Raw genomic sequence first — 22,114 nt, forward strand, 5'->3', positions numbered from 1 at the left:
TAAGGAGGTTCCTCGATGATCCCCACCTCCTTCTTGGAAGAACCTTTTGGGGGCAATTTTCAGTGCCAAGAACCCTAAGGTTCTTCGAAGAACTCTTGTTGAACCCCTAATCTTTTGAGTACTCCCTAGTCTCGATATGCAACTTCCTCTTTATCATCACAAGGGCTTATGTGTTTCGCTGCAGGAACTGGAGACCAGTCGCACTGCTCTGCACTGACGACAGTATTTTGAGACCTAGACTTTTGTGATTAATTAGTTCTGTCTGTTCTTTAGTTATTCTTACCTGCTTCTGTATCCGTGCTTTGTTTTGTTCTTTTAATAGGGCAATAGATGCATGTAAAAAAGTTGAAACTTTTCTTTACTGGAATATTATGTCATCATGTACTGTACTCTGCTCCCGTCTCTCTCTCCTAGGACCAGCTCATAGCTGAGCTGGAGAGGATTCAGCTGGAGCTGGATCAACTGAGGGGCAGGCCTGGCTCTTCCTATTCCAGGTTAGCCACAATGGAGCTTCAAGGGTATTTATAAATACATTTTATAAAAGCATCAAATTAACACATTTGTTCTCTCTTTCGAGGGGAAAATAACACTTTACTCTTCATAAAATAGACTTTCTAAATGTTTGTTTTATATTTAGCAAAGAGACGAACAGGACAAAGAGTTCATTTTAAGTTTACGTTGTTATTCTCAGTTTCTGTCAGTTGATGTAAAATTAGATTTTTTTCTAATGTAGTGAATGTAACGAATAAACCATTGTGATTAAGGATCAAATGTCACAATAACGCAATTTGTTTGAATATTTAAAATATTTTTTCATGAAAAAAGTAAATTTTATTCAGGAAATGGCGGCAATACATTCCAAAAAATGTGCTATAACGAATAAAGCAATTTTATTTTCTCATCTCATAAAATCTCACAAACTCTGTAGGACGAGCAACGTGAGCTCACTTCCCTCCACCCTTTTTCGAAGATCTCTTCCAGGGAGTGCCTCAGAGCTCCGTTACCCCCAGGGTGGTGGCTCCCTCCCAGCCGGCTACGGCAGCTCCTCCAGTGGCGTGGTGGTCCGGAGGGCCCACCGCGGCCGATGGGCTCCCCCCAGGGATGACAGCAACAAGGTGAGGATCTCATCGACTACCTACAGGACTGTAGCTCCCTGGTGGCCTGGTTCCATACTGTAAGGGCTATAGCCAACCTCAGAAAAGAAAACAAAAGAAATGATGCGCACTCTTATGGCTCCAATGCAAAAAAATGTTATAAATACCAACGTTTTGACAGCTATGCTGTCTTCATCAGGGTTTCAACTCCTAACTCATGTCCCACAACGTACAGTATAGGACCAGGCTAGCTCCCTGGGTGGTGCCTAATGTGTTTTCATGATTTGTGATTGACTGAGTGACCTGTCACTCCTACACATGGGGGCCATTTTGTTTGTGTTGTGAGTTGAAACGCGAGGATAAAAGTAGCTAACAGCATTCCAAGTCATGCTGGACCGGCCTGTAGGAAAAACTTCACGAGGCAACCTTTCATTTAATCATCTCTACTTTTTCCCTTTCGCTTAATTCTTTCATACTTCCTCTCTCTCTTTCTCTCTCTCTTTCTCCTCTCCGGTCTCTCTACAGTATGGAGAGTGGGACAATGGCAACATGCTGGGTCCCGGGTTCGACAGAGGAGTCGAGGGGGGCTGCTCAGACGACGAGGACGACAGGGAGACCCTGTTTGGCTCGGAGCTGCTCTCGCCCAGCGGGCAGACGGACGTGCAGACCCTCGCCATCATGCTGCAGGAGCAACTGGAGGCCATCAACAAGGAGATCAAGTAAGTATTCAGCTACACCGCAAACAGGAATAATGGGTTTGAGTTCTTAAACATACCTAAAAATGCCTCAGAAATACCAAAAAAGATTTGTGAGGCGGTAAAGAAAATAAGTGTATTCCACCCCAGGTTCAACCCAGAGCCTGGGGAGTTCCGCCTAACTAGTCAATCACGCCACTCTCTCACTTGAGTATCTTACCTAGTTGTTTTCTGATGATCTCATTTTGTAGCTTTGGCAAGTATGCGCGTTTCCCATCCCAGTTCACTCCTCGCCCTGTAGGTTTTACAGACGCTCCCCACCCTGTTCCTGCAACCCTTCTAGTTTAGTGTACCCTGCACGCACAACCCATGTGGAATTCTGGTTCGCTGGTAGCATTTGGAACTACCGATCTACGGCCAATAAGGCTGAGTTCATCTCAGCCCACGTTGCCCTTCAGTCCCTACACTTTTTGTCCCCGACTGAGACATGGGTTTCCCCAGAGAACACTGCTACTCCAGCTGCTCTCTCGTCATCCATGTGTTCTCTCATAGTTTCGAGGGCATCTGGTCATCAGGGTGGTGACACAGGGCTACTCATTTCTCCTAAGTGGAGATTTTCTCTTCATCTCTCATCTGTCCATCTCCTCCTTTGAATTCCATGCTGTCACTGTCACTTGTCCACTCAAGCTTAACATTGTTGTCATCTAACGCCCACCAGGTTCCCTTGGAGAGTTCCTCAATGAGATTGACACCTTGATAAGCTCATTTCCCGATGATGGCTCACCACTCATTGTACAGGCTGACATTAACCTCCTGACGCCTGACTTCAGTTCATTTCTTTCCACCTCTTTCCTTACGCTCCTGTCCTCTTTTGACCTCACCCTTTCCCGGTCACCTCTCACTCACAAGGCAGGCAATACGCTTGACCTCATGTTCACTAGAGGCTGTACGCTTACTAATCTCACTGCAAACCCCATATCTCTGATCACTACTTTATTTCCTCCAACCCTACCCACTCAGCCCTTACCCAGATGGTCATCACTGCGTGCTGAGAGAACAGGGCTTTGGGCAGCTGAGTGGAAATGGAGGAAAATTAAACTTCCGAAGGACCTATCATCCTCCCACTCCCTCCTCTCTACCTTCTCTTCCTCTGTATCCGCTGCTAAAGCCACTTTCTATCACTCTACATTTCAAGCTTCTGCCCCCAACCCTGGGAAACTCTTCTCCACTTTCTCCTCCATCTTCCACCTCCTTGCCCTCCACTTTCTCCTCCCTCCTTCATCTTCCACCTCCTTGCCCACCATCCTGCCTCTCTGCGGACAACTTTGTCAACGACTTTGAAAAAATGGCTGACGACATCCGTTCCTTTTTCACTAAGCCTACAGAGTCCAATTGGTCCCCCACACACAGAACTGTGATTAATGACGTCCGGCCGCCCGACGACCAGCCCGCTTGACCCCACCCCCTCCTCCCTTCTCCAGACCATCTCTGGAGACCTTCTCCCATTCCTCACTTCCCTCATCAACTAATCCCTGAACACTGGCTGCGTCCCCTCAGACTTCAAGATGGTCAGAGTCACTCCCCTTCTCAAAAACTACAGATCCGGCAACTCTTCTTTCTTTTCTTTCCAAAACACTTGAACGCGCTGTGCTGTCTCTGACCAACTCTCTCAGAACGATCTTCTTGACCCTAACTGGCTCACTTAACTGAGACCACTTTTCTCTGTGACACAGAGCCTCTGCGCTCTGGCAAAGCTGACTCTCTCTCCTCTGTTCTCATCCTCCTATATCTATTCGCTGTAAACCATGGCCGTCTCAGACTCTGCACACTCCTGGATTGCATCCTACCTGGCAGGTTGCTCCTATCAGTTGGCGTGGAGAGGATCTGCATCTGCACCACATAGTCTCACTACTGGCGTCCCCCAGGGCTAAGGTCTAGGCCCTCTCCTCTTTACACAACATCACTCGGGCTCTGTCATATCCTCACATGGTCTCTCCTATCATTGCTATGAGGATGATACTCAATTACTTTCCACCTTCCTCCTTCTGACACCCAGGTAGCGACACGCATCTCTGTGTGCCTGGCAGATACATCAGCTTAGATGTCGGCCCACCACCTTAAGCTAAACCTTGACAAAACAGAGCTGCTCTTCCTCCCAGGAAAGACCTGTCCATCACAGTTGACACCTCCACAGTTTTCCCCTCCCAGTGTGTAAATAACCTTGGCATGACCCTGGACAACACCCTTGTCATTCTCTGCAAATATCAAAGCAGTGACTCGCTTTTCTGCACACTCCACTGGCTTCCATTCGAAGCTCGCATCATCTTCAATACCCTGGTGCTTGCCTACGGAGCAGCAGGGGGAACTACACCTCCTTACCTTCAGGCTATGCTTAAACCCTATATCCCAATTCGAGCACTCCATTCCGCCACCTCTGTTCTCTTGGCCCTCCCACCCCTCGGGTAGGGCAGCTCCCCCTCAGCCCAGTCAAAGCCCCTTCTCTGTCGTGGCACACATTTTTTATAACCAAAAAAACACTTCTCTTTTCCCAATAGCACTGACTTTGCTGATAAATACTTTGTTGAGTGAAAATTTACTTGACACGATTGTGATGTGTTGTTGTCTCACCTAGCTATCTGAAGATGAATGCATTAACTGTAAGTCGCTCTGGATAAGAGCGTCTGCTAAATGACTAAAATGTCATGTAAATGTAGCCATAGCTACAATAACCACAAGTTCCTAGAATAGGTGGATGCTCACACTGCTCACCAAGAAGAGAAGCTGAGACTGGAATAACATTTAGATATTTATTATGGACAACATTTTAAATGATTGTTTCATTGTTCATCTCATTATTTTTCCTTTGCCAATGAAGATAAAATACACAATAGTGTTCAACCCTTGTTGACGATGCCACTGTAAGGTAAGCCCGTAGTGCAGATTAGCATTAGTGCACTCGAGGAATGGGTCGTGGCGAAAGTTCTGAGTTCTAGGAGAGCCACGTCAAGGCCACCCACAACGTCCTCATAAGAACTGCGAGACAGAACTGGTGACAGTTTGACGTCTGAATCACTGAATAACTCTGTCTGTCAGTCTATGTTAAATCATCAGGAACAATAGCGAAGTGATATGTCCAAGGACTAAACCAAATCAAAATAGGGGGTGCCACAATGACGGAACATAATTACAATAATAACTAAATCTAAAACCCAAACTCGCTCCACTAGTCAAGAACGCACAAGCACACACACACCAGTAATTCTACCACCATCTACTAGTAACCTACCACAGCAATTCCTGGCCTCGTCTTCTTCAATTATGTTTGCCTCCACACTTCAACACACACAAAGTTTGGACAAGCTCACCAGATTCCCAGTAGTCGATGGACCCTGTCGAACTCCCAGTGAGCGTGGTGTTGCGCCTATACGTGCCCACCATCTGCTTTTTTCCGTCTGCTTCTTTCCGTCTGCCTCTCGTCCGTGCTTGCTTCGTCGCTGGTTCTGTTAGATTGGTAGCTAACCGGCTGTGGCTGTTGCGGTAGCGTTTGATGTTGTACCGAGTGCGGGAGGAGAGCGAGAGAAATGTGTGTCCTTCCCTCATTATAAGGGGATCCAAGCAGGTGCGCCTGTTCAGATAATCAGAGGCAACCTAACATGAGTTAGGTTCACACAGCAAAGGGGCCGGTTAACAGCATGAGATTAACACATTGTATACAAATCACAATAACCCCCTTTTGCCACATATGAAATATCTTCTGTTCCTATTCAATGGGTGAGCCTGAGGGTGATTCCACATACAAATGGGTGATGCCACATACAAAAACACATATCTAAAATTGACCTCTGCCTTTGCTTTGTCCAAACCAGGAGTGAGTACCGCAGATACAGAAAGAAAGACTCACACCTTCTTTGCTTTACTCAATCCAGAGGTTTATTCCACAAGCATATTATTAACCTCTCTGGGCTGCTCCAATATCCAATGATAGGCGTGGCGCAAATTACAAATTCCTCAAAAATCCCCAAACTTCCATTTTTCAAACATATGACTATTTTACACAATTTTAAAGACAAGACTCTCCTTTATCTAACCACACTGTCCGATTTCAAAAAGGCTTTACAATGAAAGCAAAACATTAGATTATGTCAGCAGAGTACCCAGCCAGAAATAATCACACACCCATTTTTCAAGCTAGCATATAATGTCACAAAAACCAAAACCACAGCTAAATGCAGCACTAACCTTTGATGATCTTCATCAGATGACACTCCTAGGACATTATGTTATACAATACATGCATGTTTTGTTCAATCAAGTTCATATTTATATCAAAAACCAGCTTTTTACATTAGCATGTGACTAGCATGTGACTAGCATTCCCACCGAACACTTCCGGTGAATTTACTAAATTACTCACGATAAACGTTCACCAAAAACATAACAATTATTTTAAGAATTATAGATACAGAACTCCTTTATGCAATCGCGGTGTCCGATTTTAACCTCTCTAGGGTATGTGGGACGAAATTGTCCCACCTACTCAACAGCCAGTGGAATCCCGTGGTGCGATATTCAAATACCTTAGAAATGCTATTACTTCAATTTCTCAAACATATGACTATTTTACACCATTTTAAAGACAAGACGGGCTAGCTATTTTGACACCCACCAAGTTTGGCACTCACCAAACTCAGATTTACTATAAGAAAAATTGGATTACCTTTGCTGTTCTTCGTCAGAATGCACTCCCAGGACTTCTACGTCAATAACAAATGTTGGTTTGGTTCAAAATAATCCATTGTTATGTTCAAATATCCTCTGTTTTGTTCGTGCGTTCAAGACACTATCCGAAGGGTAACGAAGGGTGACGCGCCCGGCGCGTATCGTGACAAAAAAATTATAAATATTCCATTACCGTACTTCGAAGCATGTCAACCGCTGTTTAAAATCAATTTTTATGCGATTTTTCTCGTAAAAAAGCGATAATATTCCGACCGGGAGTCGTTGTTTTCGTTCAAAGACAGAGAAAGTAAAATGGACTCTTCACATGCACGCGCGCGCCCGTCTCATTGTTCTCAGATCGACCACTTACCAAATACGCTACTGTTTTTCAGCCAGAGACTGGAGAGTCATCATTCAACGTTCTGGCGCCCCCTGAGAGCCTATGGGAGCCTTAGAAAATGTCACGTTACAGCAGAGATCCTTTGTTTTGGATAGAGATGACAAAGAAGGCCAAGAAATGGTCAGAGAGGGCGCTTCCTGTTTGGAATCTTCTCAGGTTTTGGCCTGCCATATGAGTTCTGTTATACTCACAGACACCATTCAAACAGTTTTAGAAACTTTTGGGTGTTTTCTATCCAAATCAAACAATTATATGCATATTCTAGTTACTGGGCAGGAGTAGTAACCAGATTAAATCGGGTACGTTTTTTATCCGGCCGTGCAAATACTGCCCCCTATCCCCAACAGGTTTTAAGGTGTCCACATCACCAACGAACTATCATGGTCCAAACACACCAAGACAGTTGTGGAGAGGGTATGACAAAACTTTACAAATGACCTCGACTAACCTATACCCCCGCACATTGACTCGGTACCGGTACCCCCTGTATATAGCCTCGTTATTGTTATGTAATTTTATTGTGTTACTTTTTGATCAGATTATTATTTTTTTTTTTCACTAGGTTTATTTAGTAAATATTTTCTTACCTCTATTTATTTAACTGCATTGTTGGTTAAGGGCTTGTAAGTAAGCATTTCACAGTAAGGTCTACACCTGTTGTATTCGACGCATGTGACAAATATAATTTGATTAGATTTGATTTTGATACCACAAACATTTATTCCTCATCTCATTGCGGCTATCCTCAGTTTAGGAGTAAAAGGCTAAACTGAATTATGTTCCTCTTTTTGTACCCTCTCCTCTCCTTAACTCCTCTCACTCTGTTTTCTTCCTCTCTCTTCTCCTTTCCTCACTTTTCCCCTGACCTCCACTTGCTTCCTCCATCTCATCTCTCTTCCTCTCCTCCCCTTTCTCTTTTACTCTCTCTTTCTCCATCTCCTCTCAGGCTGATCCAGGAAGAGAAGGAGAGCACTGAGCTGAGGGCGGAGGAGATCGAGAGCCGGGTGAGCAGCGTGGCCCTGGACTCCTCTCCTCTCCCCCCCTCCTCACTGGGTGGGGGCAGGGACAGCGTGGGGAGGGGCTACATGACCCCCTCCCTCACCTCCTCCACCCTGGCCTCCCCTTCACCCCCCAGCTCTGGACATTCCACCCCCCGACTGCCACATTCCCCTGCCAGAGAATCAGACAGACAGGTACAACACCTTACAGATGTGGCTATCTGTGATTGGAAACATCTTGCATTTCAATGTATGTCTTCTTGGTTGTGGCAACCCAACAGGTAAGGCTAATTGAAATTACATCATAATGTCAGTTTACAATAAGATCTGGTTGAGATGGTGCTGACGGAGATGGTCGACTTGAGAACAAGATGGATGAGCTTCGTTTGAGAGTTTCCTACCAATGGGACGTGAAAAGTTGTAATATTCTATCCTTTTCAGAAATTTGGCTGACGGGTGATATGGACATAAAACTCAAGTGTTTCTCCATGCCTCGTTGCGCCTAGACAACAGACTCAGGCAAAACCAAAGGGGAGGGGTGTTCCTCTTTGTAAACAACAACTGGTGTGCTGCTTCAAGTGTGAAGGAAGTCACAAGCTTTTGCTCACCTGAACTAGAATACCTTATGGTAAATTGCGTACCTTTTTATCTACCAAGAGAGTTTTCATCTCTAATCATCACTGCTGTCTACATTCCACCACAAAATGAGAATGGCACTAAGCAGGCACTCAACGAGCATACAAGGCCCTCCCTTGCCCTCCCTTTGGAAAATCAGACCATGACTCCATCCTCCTACTTCCTGTTTACAGCAAAAACTCGAAAATAAGGGAGAGCAAAAACTCAAACAGGATGTACCAGTGACATGCTCAGTATGGAAGTGGTTCGATGAATCGGACGCAAAGCTACAAGACGGCTTCACCAGCACAGACTGGAATATGTTCAGGGATTCATCCGATAGCATTGAGGAGTTTACCACATCAGTCACAGGCTTCATCAATAAGTGCATCAACGACATCGTCCCCACAGTAACCGGACATACGTATCCTAACCAAAATCCATGAATTACAGGCAGTATCCTCGTCAGGCTAAATGCTAGAGCTATACATTTTCAAGGAACAATACACAGACATGAACACTTACAAGATAGCCTGCTACTACTGCCAACAAGGCTCTCAAACATGGAAAAACAATATAGGACTAAGATAGAATCCTACTACACCGGCTTAGATGCTTGTTGGATCTGGAAGTGTTTGCAGACTATTATGGATAACAAAGGGAAATCCAGCCGTGAGTTGCCCAGTAACGCAAACCTCCCAGACGAGCTGAATGCCTTCTATACTCGCTTCGAGGCAAACAACACTGAGCCAAGAATGAGCGCCCCTGCTGTACCGGACGACTGTGTGATCTCGCTCTCCGTGTCAGATGTGTGTAAGACTTTTAAACAGATTAACACTCGCAAGGCTGCTGGACCAGACGGAATACCAGGGCTCATTCTCAGAGAATACACAGACCAGCTGGCAATTGTCTTCACGGACATTTTTACATCTCCTTGTCCCAGTCTGTAATCCCAACATGTTTCAAACAGACCACCATTGTCCCTGTTCCTAAGAACTCAAAGGAAACCCACCTAAACGACTATTGTCCTGTAGCACTCACATCTGTAACCATGAAATGCTTTGAAAGGCTGGTCATGTCAACACCATCATCCCAGACACCTCCTGTACTCCCTGTTCATCCACGACTGTGTGGTCACGCATGCCTGCAACACCATCATCAAGTTTTCTGAAGACACAACGGTAGTAGGCCTAATCACCGTCGACGATGAGACAGCCTATAGGGAGAAGGCCAGAGACCTGGCAGTGTGGTGCCAGGACAACAACCTCTCCCTCAACGTCGGCAAGACAAAGGAGCTGATTGTGGACTACAGGAAACAGAGGGGTGAGCACACCCCTTCCACATCGACAGGGCTGTAGTGGACCGGGTCGAGTGCTTCAAGTTCCTTGGTGTCCATATCACCAAGGCCTTAACATGGTCCTGTCACACCAGCACAGTCGTGAAAAAGGCTCAACAGCGCCTCTTCCCCCTCAGAAGGTTGAACATTTTTGCCAGTCCCCTCAGACCCTCAAAAAGTTTTACAACCGCACCATTGAGAGCATCTTGACCGCATGCATCACCGCTTGGTATGGAAACGACACCGCCCTCAATCACAAGGCACTACAAAGGTTGGTGCGGACATCTCAGTACATCACTGGGGTAGAGGTCTTCACGGATCCACCGGTAACGGAGTGGGTCCAGATGCAGAATTCAAAATAATGTCACGGGTCTGGGTTGGATTTGATATGATTGTTACGGGTCTCGGGTATGTGTAATTTTAATTGACTTGTCCGGAAGGGCCCATACAGATCCAAATGTGACTGCTGCAGTAGAGAGAGAGAGAGACATTTTATTATTTGTGCTGCTACTCTTGCTTTTCACGAGAGTGGAGCATGGCGCGTGTAGCTTGTGGTTGGCCAATCATGAGTCACCAAAGCGGTAATAGGCTACAGTCATAGAGCCTTCCTCCGTGTGTGGTAAAAGTTGGATATCTAATCAATGGAAGCTGGAATTAAAATTAATTAAAATGACGTCTATACAGAACGGATCTAGATGCCCTCGGGTCCATTTGGAACAGAATATTTTAAAAATGAATTTATGCATATTGGGTTCAAGTGGGAAAGCCCCAGGTCCATTTCGTAACGGGTCCAACTTTTTGGACCCATTAAAAGCACTACACTAGGGTTGAGCTCCCTGCCATCCAGGACCTCTATACCAGGTGGTTTCAGAGGAAGGCCCCAAAAATGTTCAAAGACCTTAGCCACCCAAGCCATACAATGTTCATTCTGCTACCGCACAGCAAGTGTTAGCGGATCGCCAAGTCTGGGACAAAAAGGCACCTGAACAGCTTCTACCCCCAAGCCATAAGACTGCTGAATAGTTAATCAAATGGCTACCCGGACTATTGTGTTGACCCTTTTTTGCAAAGTTATCCATATGAAAAAACTGAAATATTACATTTACATAAGTATTCAGACCCTTTACTCAGTACTTTGTTTAAGTACCTTTGGCAGCAATTACAGCCCTTGAGTCTTCTTCTGTATGACGCTATATGCTTGGCACACCTGTATTTTGGGAGTTTCTCCCATTCTTCTCTGCAGATCCTCTCAAGCTCTGTCAGGTTGGATGGGGAGCATTGCTGCACAGATATTTTCAGGTTTCTACAGAGATGATAGATCGGGTTCAAGTCTGGACTCTGGCTGGGCCACTCAAGGTCATTCAGAGACTTGTCCCAAAGCCACTCCTGTGTTGTTTTGGCTGTGCGCTTAGGGTCGTTGTCCTGTTGAAAGGTGAACCTTCGCCCCAGTCTGAGGATCTGAGCGCTCTGGAGCAGATTTTCATCAAGGATCTCTCTTTATTTTGCTCCGTTCATCTTTCCCTCGATCCTGACTAGTCTCCCAGTCCCTGCCGCAGCATGATGCTGCCTTCAAAACCATGCTTCACCATAGGGATGGTGCCAGGTTTCCTCCAGATGTGATGCTTGGCATTCAAGCAAAGAGTTCTATCTTGGTTTCATCAGACCAGAGAATCTTGTTTCTCGTGGTCTGAGAGTCTTTAAGTACCTTTTGGCAAAGTCCAACCGGGCTGTCATGTGCCTTTTACTAAGGAGTGGCTTCCGTCTGGCCACTCTACCACAAAGGCCTGATTGGTGGAGTGCTGCAGAGAAGGTTGTCCTTCTGGAAGGTTCTCCCATCTCCACAGAGGAACTCTGGAGCTCTGTCAGAAAGACCATCAGGTTCTTGGTCACCTCCCTGACCAAGGCCCTTCTCCCCCGATTGCTCAGTTTGGCCGGGCGGCCATCCCTAGGAAGAGTGTTGATGGTTCCAAACTACTTAAATTTAAGAAAGATGGAGGCCACTGTGTTCTTGGGGACCTTCAATGTAGCAAAACAAATGTGGTACCTTTCTCCAAATCTGTTCCTCGATTACAATCCTGTCTCTACGGACAATTCCTTCGACCTCATGGTTTGTTTTTTTTCTCTGACATGCACTTTCAACTGTGGGACCTTACACAAGTGTGTAAGGTTCCAAATGATGTCCAGTCAATTGAATTTACCACAGGTGGATTCCAAACAAGTTGTAGAAACATCTCAAGGATGATCAATGGAAATGGGGTGCATCTGAGTTCAATTTTGACTCTCAGAGCAAAGGTCTGAATACTTATATAAATAAGGTAATTTTCCATAAATTAGCAAACATTTCTAAGAACCTGTTTTCACATTTTTTTATTTAAACCATTTTAGAATAAGCCTATAATGCAACAAAATGTGGAGAAAGTGACACTCCAATACACACTCCAATACACACACATGCACACTACATACACTCACACAACACATTCATATTGACGCCACACAAACACACACACACACATTATCACACTCCACATATGCTGCCCGGCGTATTTGCATTGACCCCCTCTTTTTTTACACTGCTGGTACTTGTGTTTATTATCAATACATAGTCACTTTACCCCTACCTACATGTACATATTACCTCAGGCCTACTGAGTGGTGCAGCGCTCTAAGGCACTGCATCGCAGTGCTTGAAGCATCACTACAGCCCTGAGTTCGATCCCAGGCTGATTCACATCTGGGCATGACCGGGAGACCCATGAGGTGGCACACAATTGGCTCAGCGTCGTCCAGGTTAGGGGAGGGTTTGGCTGGCCGGGATTTCCTTGTCCTAACACGCTCTAGCAACTCCTTGTGGTGGTCCGGGCCCTGCAAGCTGACTTCGGTCGCCAGTTGTAAGATGTTTCCTTCGACACATTGGTGCGGCTGGCTTCCGGGTTAAGCGAGCAGTGTGTCAAGAAGCAGTGCAGCTTCGTAGGGTTGTGTTTCGGAGGACGCATTGCTCTCGACATTCGCCTATCCTGAGTCAGTACGGGAGTTGCAGCGATGGGACAAGTGTTACGCGGAGCAGCACAGGGGAACCCAAGAGCAGACCAGGAAACAGGGATGACTGAACCAAGATATTTATTGCAACACATGGAGAGAGGAGTGCAGGTCAGACGAAGCTTGGGTGGGTTGTAGGAAACCAGATGTGAAGGCTGAGGTTGGAGTGAGCTGGGTTGAGACAGGGTAAACAGGTCCGGAGGGAAATCCAAGGAAGTGATGGTGAGCTGAATCCAAAACAGGGTAGCAGGGTACCAGAGTCAGAGCGGCAAAACTGCAGTGAGAAGATAACAGCGTCAGGTAGGGAAACAGGCACAGCAGGGTAACAGGATCTTGAATAATGATAAAGGGCTAGAAGCATAATACTGACTGAGCAGAGATTATAATCTAGCAGAGTGGAACCACGGACTGAGTATTTGTAGAGGTCTTGATTGTGGAACGGGTTGCAGCTGGTGGGGAACTGCTCTGAATCCAGTACACCTGTCTTCAACCACACACTCAGAGAGAAAGGGAGAGGGAGAGGGAGAGGGAACTGGGGGAATGGCTGCAGGTCAATGAGACACCGGATGTCCACTAGGGGGTGTGGCAGGAGCAGATGTTACAACAAGACTTTAACTACCAATTGGATATCATGAAAAAGGGGTAAAAAGTACCAAATAACAATAATAATATATATATACAGTGAGGGAAAAAAGTATTTGATCCCCTGCTGATTTTGTACGTTTGCCCACTGACAAAGAAATGATCAGTCTATAATTTTAATGGTAAGTTTATTTCAACAGTGAGAGACAGAATAACAACAAAATAATCCAGAAAAACGCATGTCAAAAATGTTATAAATTCATTTGCATTTTAATGAGGGAAATGAGTATTTGACCCCCTCTCAATCAGAAAGATTTCTGGCTCCCAGGTGTCTTTTATACAGGTAAGGAGCTGAGATTAGGAGCACACTCTTAAAGGGAGTGCTCCTAATCTCAGTTTGTTACCTGTATAAAAGACAACTGTCCACAGAAGCAATCAATCAATCAGATTCCAAACTCTCCACCATGGCCAAGACCAAAGGGCTCTCCATGGATGTCAGGGACAAGATTATAGACCTACACAAGGCTGGAATGCACTACAAGACCATCGCCAAGCAGCTTGGTGAGAAGGTGACAACAGTTGGTGCGATTATTCGCAAATGGAAGAAACACAAAAGAACTGTCAATCTCCCTCGGCCTGGGGCTCCATGCAAGATCTCACCTCATGGAGTTGCAATGATCATGAGAACGGTGAGGAATCAGCCCAGAACTACACGGGAGGATCTTGTCAATGATCTCAAGGCAGCTGGGACCATAGTCACCAAGAAACAATTGGTAACACACTACGCCGTGAAGGACTGAAATCCTGCAGCGCCCGCAAGGTCCCCCTGCTGAAGAAAGCACATATACATGCCCGTCTGAAGTTTGCAAATGAACATCTGAATGATTCAGAGGACAACTGGGTGAAGTGTTGTGGTCAGATGAGACCAAAATTGAGCTCTTTGGCATCAACTCAACTCGCAGTGTTTGGAGGAGGAGGAATGCTGCCTATGACCCCAAGAACACCATCTCCACCGTCAAACATGGAGGTGGAAACATTATGCTTTGGGGGTGTATTTCTGCTAAGGGCACAGGACAACTTCACCGCATCAAAGGGACGATGGACGGGGCCATGTACTGTAAAACCTTGGGTGAGAACCTTCGTCCCTCAGCCAGGGCATTGAAAATGGGCCGTGGATGGGTATTCCAGCATGACAATGACCCAAAACACATGGCCAAGGCAACAAAGGAGTGGCTCAAGAAGAAGCACATTAAGGTCCTGGAGTGGCCTAGCCAGTCTCCAGACCTTAATTCCATAGAAAATCTGTGGAGGGAGCTGAAGGTTCGAGTTGCCAAACGTCAGCCTCGAAACCTTAATGACTTGGAGAAGATCTGCAAAGAGAAGTGGGACAGAATCCCTCCTGAGACGTGTGCAAACCTGGTGGCCAACTACAAGAAACGTCTGACCTCTGTGATTGCCAACAAGGGTTTTGCCACCAAGTACTAAGTCATGTTTTGCAGAGGGGTCAAATACTTATTTCCCTCATTAAAATGCAAATCATTTTATAACATTTTTGACATGCGTTTTTCAGGATTTTTTTGTTGTTATTCTGTCTGTCAAATAAACTTACCATTAAAATTACAGACTGATCATTTCTTTGTCAGTGGGCCTACGTACAAAATCAGAAGGGGATCAAATACTTTTTTTTTATATATATATATTATGCCTTGCAAAAGTATTCATCCCCCTTGGCGTTTTTCTTATTTTGTTGAATTACAACCTGTAATTTAAATTGATTTTTATTTGGATTTCATGTAATGGACATACTCAAAATAGTCCAAATTGGTGAAGTGAAATGAAAAAATTACTTGTTTAAATAAATTCTAAGAAATGAAAACTGAAAAGTGGTGTGTGCATATATATTCATCCCTTTGCTATGAGGCCCCTAAATAAGATCTGGTGCAACCAATTACTTTCAGAAGTCACATAATTTATTAAAAATAAAGTCCACCTGTGTGCAATCTAAGTGTCACATGATCTGTCACATGATCTCAGTATATCTACACCTGTTCTGAAAGGCCCCAAGGTCTGCAATACAACTAAGCAAGGGGCACCACCAAGCAAGCGGCACCATGAAGACCAAGGAGCTCTCCAAACAGGTCAGGGATAAAGTTGTGGAGAAGTACAAATCAGGGTTGGGTTATAAAAAAAATATCAGAAACTTTGAACATCCCACAGACCATTACATCCATTATTAAAAATGGAATGAAAATGGCACCACAACAAACCTGCCAAGAGAGGGCCGCCCACCAAAACTCATGGACCAGGCAAGGAGGGCATTAATCAGAGAGGCAACAAAGATAACAAAGATAACCCTGAAGGAGCTGCAAAGCTCCACAGCGGAGAGTATCTGTCCATAGGACCACTTTAAGCTGTACACTCCACAGAGCTGGGTTTTACGGAAGAGTGGCCAGAAAAAAGCCATTGCTTAAAGAAAAAAATAAGCAAACACGTTTGGTGTTTGCCAAAAGTAATGTAGGAGACTCCCCAAACATATGGAAGAAGGTACTCTGGTCACATGAGACTAAAATTGAGCTTTTGGCCATTAAGGAAAACATTATGTCTGGCACAAACCTAACACCTCTCATCACCCCGAGAATACTATCCCCACAGTGAAGCATGGTGGTGGCAGCATCATGCTGTGGGGATGTTTTTCATCGGCAGGGACTGGGAAACTGGTCAGTTGAAGGAATGATGGATGGCACTTAATATAGGGCCATTTTTGAGGAAACCTGTTTCAGTCTTCCAGAGATTTGAGAGTGGGACTGTGGTTCACCTTCCAGCAGGACAATGACCCTAAGCATACTGCTAAAGCAACTCTCGAGTGGTTTAACCTCTCTAGGGTATGTGGGACGAACTCGTCCCACCTACGTAACAGCCACTGAAATCCAGTGGCGCGATTTTTGAATCGTTAGAAATACTATTACTTCAATTTCTCAAACATATGACTATTTTACAGCTATTTAAAGACAAGAATCTCGTTAATCTAACCCCACTGTCCGATTTCAAAAAGGCTTTACAACGAAAGCAAAACATTAGATTATGTCAGCAGAGTGCCCAGCCAGAAAAAAATCAGACACCCATTTTTCAAGCTAGCATATCATGTCACATAAACCCAAACCACAGCTAAATGCAGCACTAACCTTTGATGATCTTCATCAGATGACACACCTAGGACATTGTGTTATACAATACATGCATGTCTGTTCAATCAAGTTCATATTTATATCAAAAACCAGCTTTTTACATTAGCATGTGACGTTCAGAAAAAGCATAACCCCCGCAAACTTCCGGGGAATTTACTAACAGTTTGCTAAATTACTCACGATAAACGTTCACAAAAAGCATAACAATTATTTTAAGAATTATAGATACATTACTCCTCTATGCACTCGATATGTCCGATTTTAAAATAGCTTTTCGGATGAAGCACATTTTGCAATAATCTAAGTACATAGCCCGGCATTACAGGGCTAGCTATTTAGATACCCACCCAGGTCAGCCTCCACCAAAATCACATTTCCTATAAGAAAAATGTTCTTACCTTGCTTGTTCTTCATCAGAATACACTGCCAGGACTTCTACTTCAATAACAAATGTTGGTTTGGTCCCAAATAATCCATCGTTATATCCAAACAGCGACGTTTTGTTCGTGAGTTCTAGACACTATCAGAATGCTTCTTCACGGTCCCGCGCATGGCGCATTGGCGTGTCAAAAATGTCTAAATATTCCATTACCGTACTTCGAAGCATGTCAACCGCTGTTTAAAACCAATTTTTATGCCATTTATCTCGTAGATAAGTGATAATATTCCGACCGGGAGTATGCATTGAGCCTAAACAGCCGAATAAAATTTCTCCTCAGGAGCGACTCGTGCACGCGCCTCATTCAAAGGTCCTCTGAGTCGACACTTACAAAAGGTGATAATGTGTTTCAGCCTGAGGCTCCCTCGTAAACCTTCAGTTATTTCCCGGGCTCTGAGAGCCTATTGGAGCCCTGGGAATTGTCACGTTACAGCTAAGATCCTTACTTTTCAATAAAAAGATGCAAGACGCACGACTCCTTGTCAGACAGGGTACTTCCTGCTTGAAACCTTGTCAGGTTTTTGCCTGCCATAGGAGTTCTGTTATACTCACAGACACCATTCAAACAGTTTTAGAAAATTCAGAGTGTTTTCTATCCAAACCTGAACAATAATATGCATATTCTAGCTTCTGAGTTGGTGTAGGAGGCAGTTAAAAATGGGAACATATTTTTTCCAAAATTCTCAATGCTGCCCCCTAGCCCGTAGAGGTTAACCTCTATGGGCTAGGTGGGACGTTAGCGTCCCACTCTATTCAACAGCCAGTGGAATCGCGTGGCGCGAAATACAAATACCTCAAAAATGCAATAATTTCAATATTTCAAACATATGACTATTTCACACCATTTGAAAGATAAGACTCTCGTTAATCTAACCACATTGTCCGATTTCAAAAAGGCTTTACAGCGAAAGCAAAACATTAGATTATGTTAGGAGAGTACATAGACACAAATAACCACACAGCCATTTTTCAAGCAAGTATATATATGTCACAAAAACCCAAAACACAGCTAAATGCAGCACTAACCTTTGATGATCTTCATCAGATGACACTCCTAGGACATTATGTTATACAATACATGCATGTTTTGTTCAATCAAGTTCATATTTATATCAAAAAACAGCTTATTACATTTTTATACTCACTGACACCATTCAAACAGTTTTAGAAACTTCAGAGTGTTTTCTATCCAAATCTACTAATAATATGCATATTCTCGTTTCTGGGAAAGAGTAGTAACCAGTTTAAATCGGGTACGTATTTTATCCGGCCGTGAAAATACTGCCCCCTAGCCCAGACAGGTTAAGTAAGCAATTCACGGTAAGTTCTACCTACACCTGTTGTATTTGGCACATGAGACAAATACAATTTGATTTGATTTGTAATCTGGTTGTAATAACTTCATTTCAACGAGTTTTTCCCGCTGGGTAAAGGAACTTCTTCCTTATGTCTGCACTGTGTTTGATTGTGTTTGTTGATTGTGTTTGTTGATTGTGTTTGTTTGATGAGAAAAAATAAATATGGAAAACTGTGCTATTATTGTTGCTGAAGGTCTCAAGTGTACTGTGACTAAATCAAGCTGAAATGTTTACAGTACAACAAATACATTGCATTTTCTATTGTGATTTAAATGGCTGGAACTGTTTATAAGGTAATACATTAAAGGACCACTCAAAATTCATCTTTTGGTATTTTTATCATTAGTCCACTGTTGGTACAGTCCCAAGATGTTTTGCATGTCAGCAGTCAAGTTTTCAAGACATTGGACTTTCAAGAAGCAAAGTGTCACCGGCCACGTCATGATGATACAAAATCCTGTGATGATGACGTGGCTGGTGACACATAAATATTGTTTTTTGTTTATTTTTCCTTTAAACTAGCAAACTAGCGAAGAAGTTACTCAAATGGACACATCTTCGTACAGCAAATAAAATTCATTATGCCGACCGTATTGTCTCCAAAGAGAACTGACCTCGGTTATCGTCACAGCCATGTATATCCCCCGCAAGCGGATACCAAGACGGCCATCAAGGAACTTCACTGGACTTTATGCAAACTGGAAACCATATATCCTGAGGCTGCATTTATTGTAGCTGGGGATTTTAACAAAGGTAATCTGAGAACAAGGCTACCTAAATTCTATCAGCATATCGATTGCAGTACACGAGCGAGTAACACACTCGACCACTGCTACTCTAACTTCCACGATGCATACAAGGCCCTCCCCCGCTCTCCTTTTGGCAAATCTTACCATGACTCCATCTTGTTGCTCCCCTCCTATAGGTAGAAACTAAAAACAGGAAGCGCTCGTGCTTAGGTCTATCTAACGCTGGTCTGACCAATCGGATTCCACGCTTCAAGATTGCTTCGATCACGTGGACTGGGATATGTTCCAGGTAGCCTCAGACATTAACATTGATGTATACGTGGACTCTGTGATGTTGTACCCACTGTGACTATTAAAACCTTCCCTAACCAGAAACCGTGGATTGATGGCAGCATTTGCGCAAAACTGAAAGCACGTAACACCACATTTAATCATGGAAAGGCGACTTGAAACATGACCGAATACAAACAGTGTAGTTATTCCCTCTGTAAGGCAATCAAAGAAGCAAAGTGTCAGTATAGAGACAAAGTGGAGTCGCAATTCAACGGCTCAAACACGAGATGTATGTGGCAGGGTCTACAGACAATCACGGATTACAAAAAAAAAACTGCCCCGTCTCGGACATCGACGTCTTGCTCCCAGACAAATTAAACAACTTCTTTGCGTGCTTTGAGGACAATACAGTGCCACTGACATGGCCTGCTACCAAATACTGTGGGCTCTACTTCTCCGTGGCTGACGTGAGTAAAACATTTAAACGTGTTAACCCTCGCATGGCTGCAGCTCCAGACTGCATCCCTAGTGGCGTCCTAAGAGCATGCGCAGACCAGTTGGCTGGAGTGTTTACGGACATATTCAATCAATCACTATCCCAGTCTGCTGTCCCCACATGCTTCAAGATGGCCACCATTGTTCCTTTTACCAAGAAAGCTAAGGTAACTGAACTAAATGACTAAATGACTAAACGACGAGACAGCCTACAGAGAGGAGGTGAGGGCCCTTGGAGTGTGATGTCAGGAAAATAACCTGTCACTCAATGTCAGCAAAACAAAAAAGATGATCGTGGACTTCAGGAAACAGCAAATGGAGTGCCCCCCTATCCACATCGACAGGACAGCAGTGAAGAAGGTGGAAAGTTTTAAGTTCCTCGGTGTACATATCACCGACAAACTGAAATGGTCCACGCACACAGACAGTGTGGTGAAGATGGCGAAAAAATGTGGCTTGTCACCGAAAACCCTCACAAACTTCTACAGATGCACAATTGAGAGCATCCTGTCGGGCTGTATCAGCGCCTGGTACGGCAACTGCACCGCCCACAACCGCAGGGCTCTCCAGTGGGTGGTGCAGTCTGCACAACGCATCACCGGGGGCAAACTACCTGCCCTCCAGGACACGTATAACACCTGATGTCACAGGAAGGCAAAAAATATCAACAACCACCCGAGTCACTACCTGTACACCCCGCTTCCATCCAGAAGGCGAGGTCAGTACAGGTGCATCAAAGCTGGGACAGAGAGATTGAAAAACAGCTTCTATCTCAATGCCATCAGATTGTTAAACAGCCACCACTAGCACAGAAAGGCAGCTGCCTACCTACAGACTTGATATCATTGGCCACTTTAATAGATGGAACACGAGTCACTTTAATTTTGCCACTTTAATAATGTTTACATATCTCACATTACTCATCTCATATGTATATACTGTATACTGTATCCTTCACTATCTATTGCATCTTAGCCGCTCTGTTACTGCTCATCCATATATGTTATACTTATATATTCTCATCCCATTCCTTTACTAGATTGTGTGTATTAGGTTCTGTGGAATTTGTTAGATATTAGGTTTTGTTGTGGAATTGTTAGATATTACCTGTTAGATACTGCTGCACTGTCAGATCTAGAAGCATAAGCATTTCTCTACACTCGCAATAACATCTGCCAGCCATGTGTATGTGACCAAGACAATTTGATTTGATTTGGGATTTGATTAAAATAGTTGTCTACAGTGACTCAATTGAACTGATTGTCTGTCAATACAGAACAGCAAAGAGGGCGACGACTGCCGGGCGCTAGCCTTGATTGACTCCACCCCTCCTCCGGTTCCTCGTGCTCTGCGATTGGATAGAATGACTCACACACACCCAGGGGCTGGGCTGGATGATCACCGCGAATTCCGCAGGTACAGTTATTACTTTAGTCAACATTGAGACAATGTGCGTTTGCTGGGAAGCTAGGTAATGGAAAGTATATGACTCTGTATTGAAATGAAGGTTGAATAAAATAAAATCTAAAATATATTAATGCCAATAGAATGGATATAAAGTAGACTAGATTACCAACTATTTCAGTGACCATCATGTATAATGTACAAAAATATAAACGCAACATGTAAAGTATTAGTAAGTGTTAGTGAGCATTTCTCCTTTGCCAAGATACTCCATCCACCTGACAGGTGTCACATATTAAGAAGCTGATTAAACAGTGTGATCATTAAACAGATGCACCTTGTGCTGGGGACTATAAAAGTCCACTCTAAAATGTGCAGTTTTGTCACACAATGCCACTGATGTGTCAAGTTTTGATGAAGTGTGCAATTGGCATGCTGACTGCAGGAATGTCCACCAGAGCTGTTGCCAGATAATTTAATGTTCATTTCTCTACCATAAGCCGCCTCCAACGTTGTTTTAGAGAGTTTGCCAGTACGTCCAACCGGCCTCATAACCACAGACCACGTTTATGCGTCGTGTGGGTGAGCGGTTTGCTGATGTCGACGTTGTCAACAGAGTGCCCAATCGTGGCGTTGGGGTTATTATGGTATGGGTAGGCATAATTTACAGACAACCAACACAATTGCATTTTATTGATTGCAATTTGAATGCACAGAGATACCGTGATGAGAT

At 44.2% G+C, this 22,114-nt stretch overlaps 1 protein-coding gene across 7 annotated transcripts in view; it reads left to right on the plus strand.

The window, feature by feature from the left end:
• Positions 1–22,114, plus strand: part of LOC115160257 (liprin-alpha-3) — a 55,754-nt gene that overhangs the window by 13,026 nt on the left and 20,614 nt on the right. For 4 of the 7 annotated variants that reach the window (XM_029710662.1, XM_029710636.1, XM_029710632.1 and 1 more), the window contains 5 exons: positions 415–494; positions 971–1,115; positions 1,620–1,813; positions 7,855–8,101; positions 21,254–21,393. In XM_029710662.1, coding sequence (XP_029566522.1) covers positions 415–494; positions 971–1,115; positions 1,620–1,813; positions 7,855–8,101; positions 21,254–21,393 — 806 coding nt within the window. Of the gene's footprint in view, positions 1–414; positions 519–928; positions 1,116–1,619; positions 1,814–7,854; positions 8,102–21,253; positions 21,394–22,114 lie in introns of all 7 variants that reach the window. The other 3 variants (XM_029710641.1, XM_029710655.1, XM_029710648.1) reach the window with 3 other exon arrangements.

This window comes from Salmo trutta, chromosome 2 (assembly GCF_901001165.1).
Source record: "Salmo trutta chromosome 2, fSalTru1.1, whole genome shotgun sequence".
Taxonomy (NCBI): Eukaryota; Metazoa; Chordata; class Actinopteri; order Salmoniformes; family Salmonidae; genus Salmo; species Salmo trutta.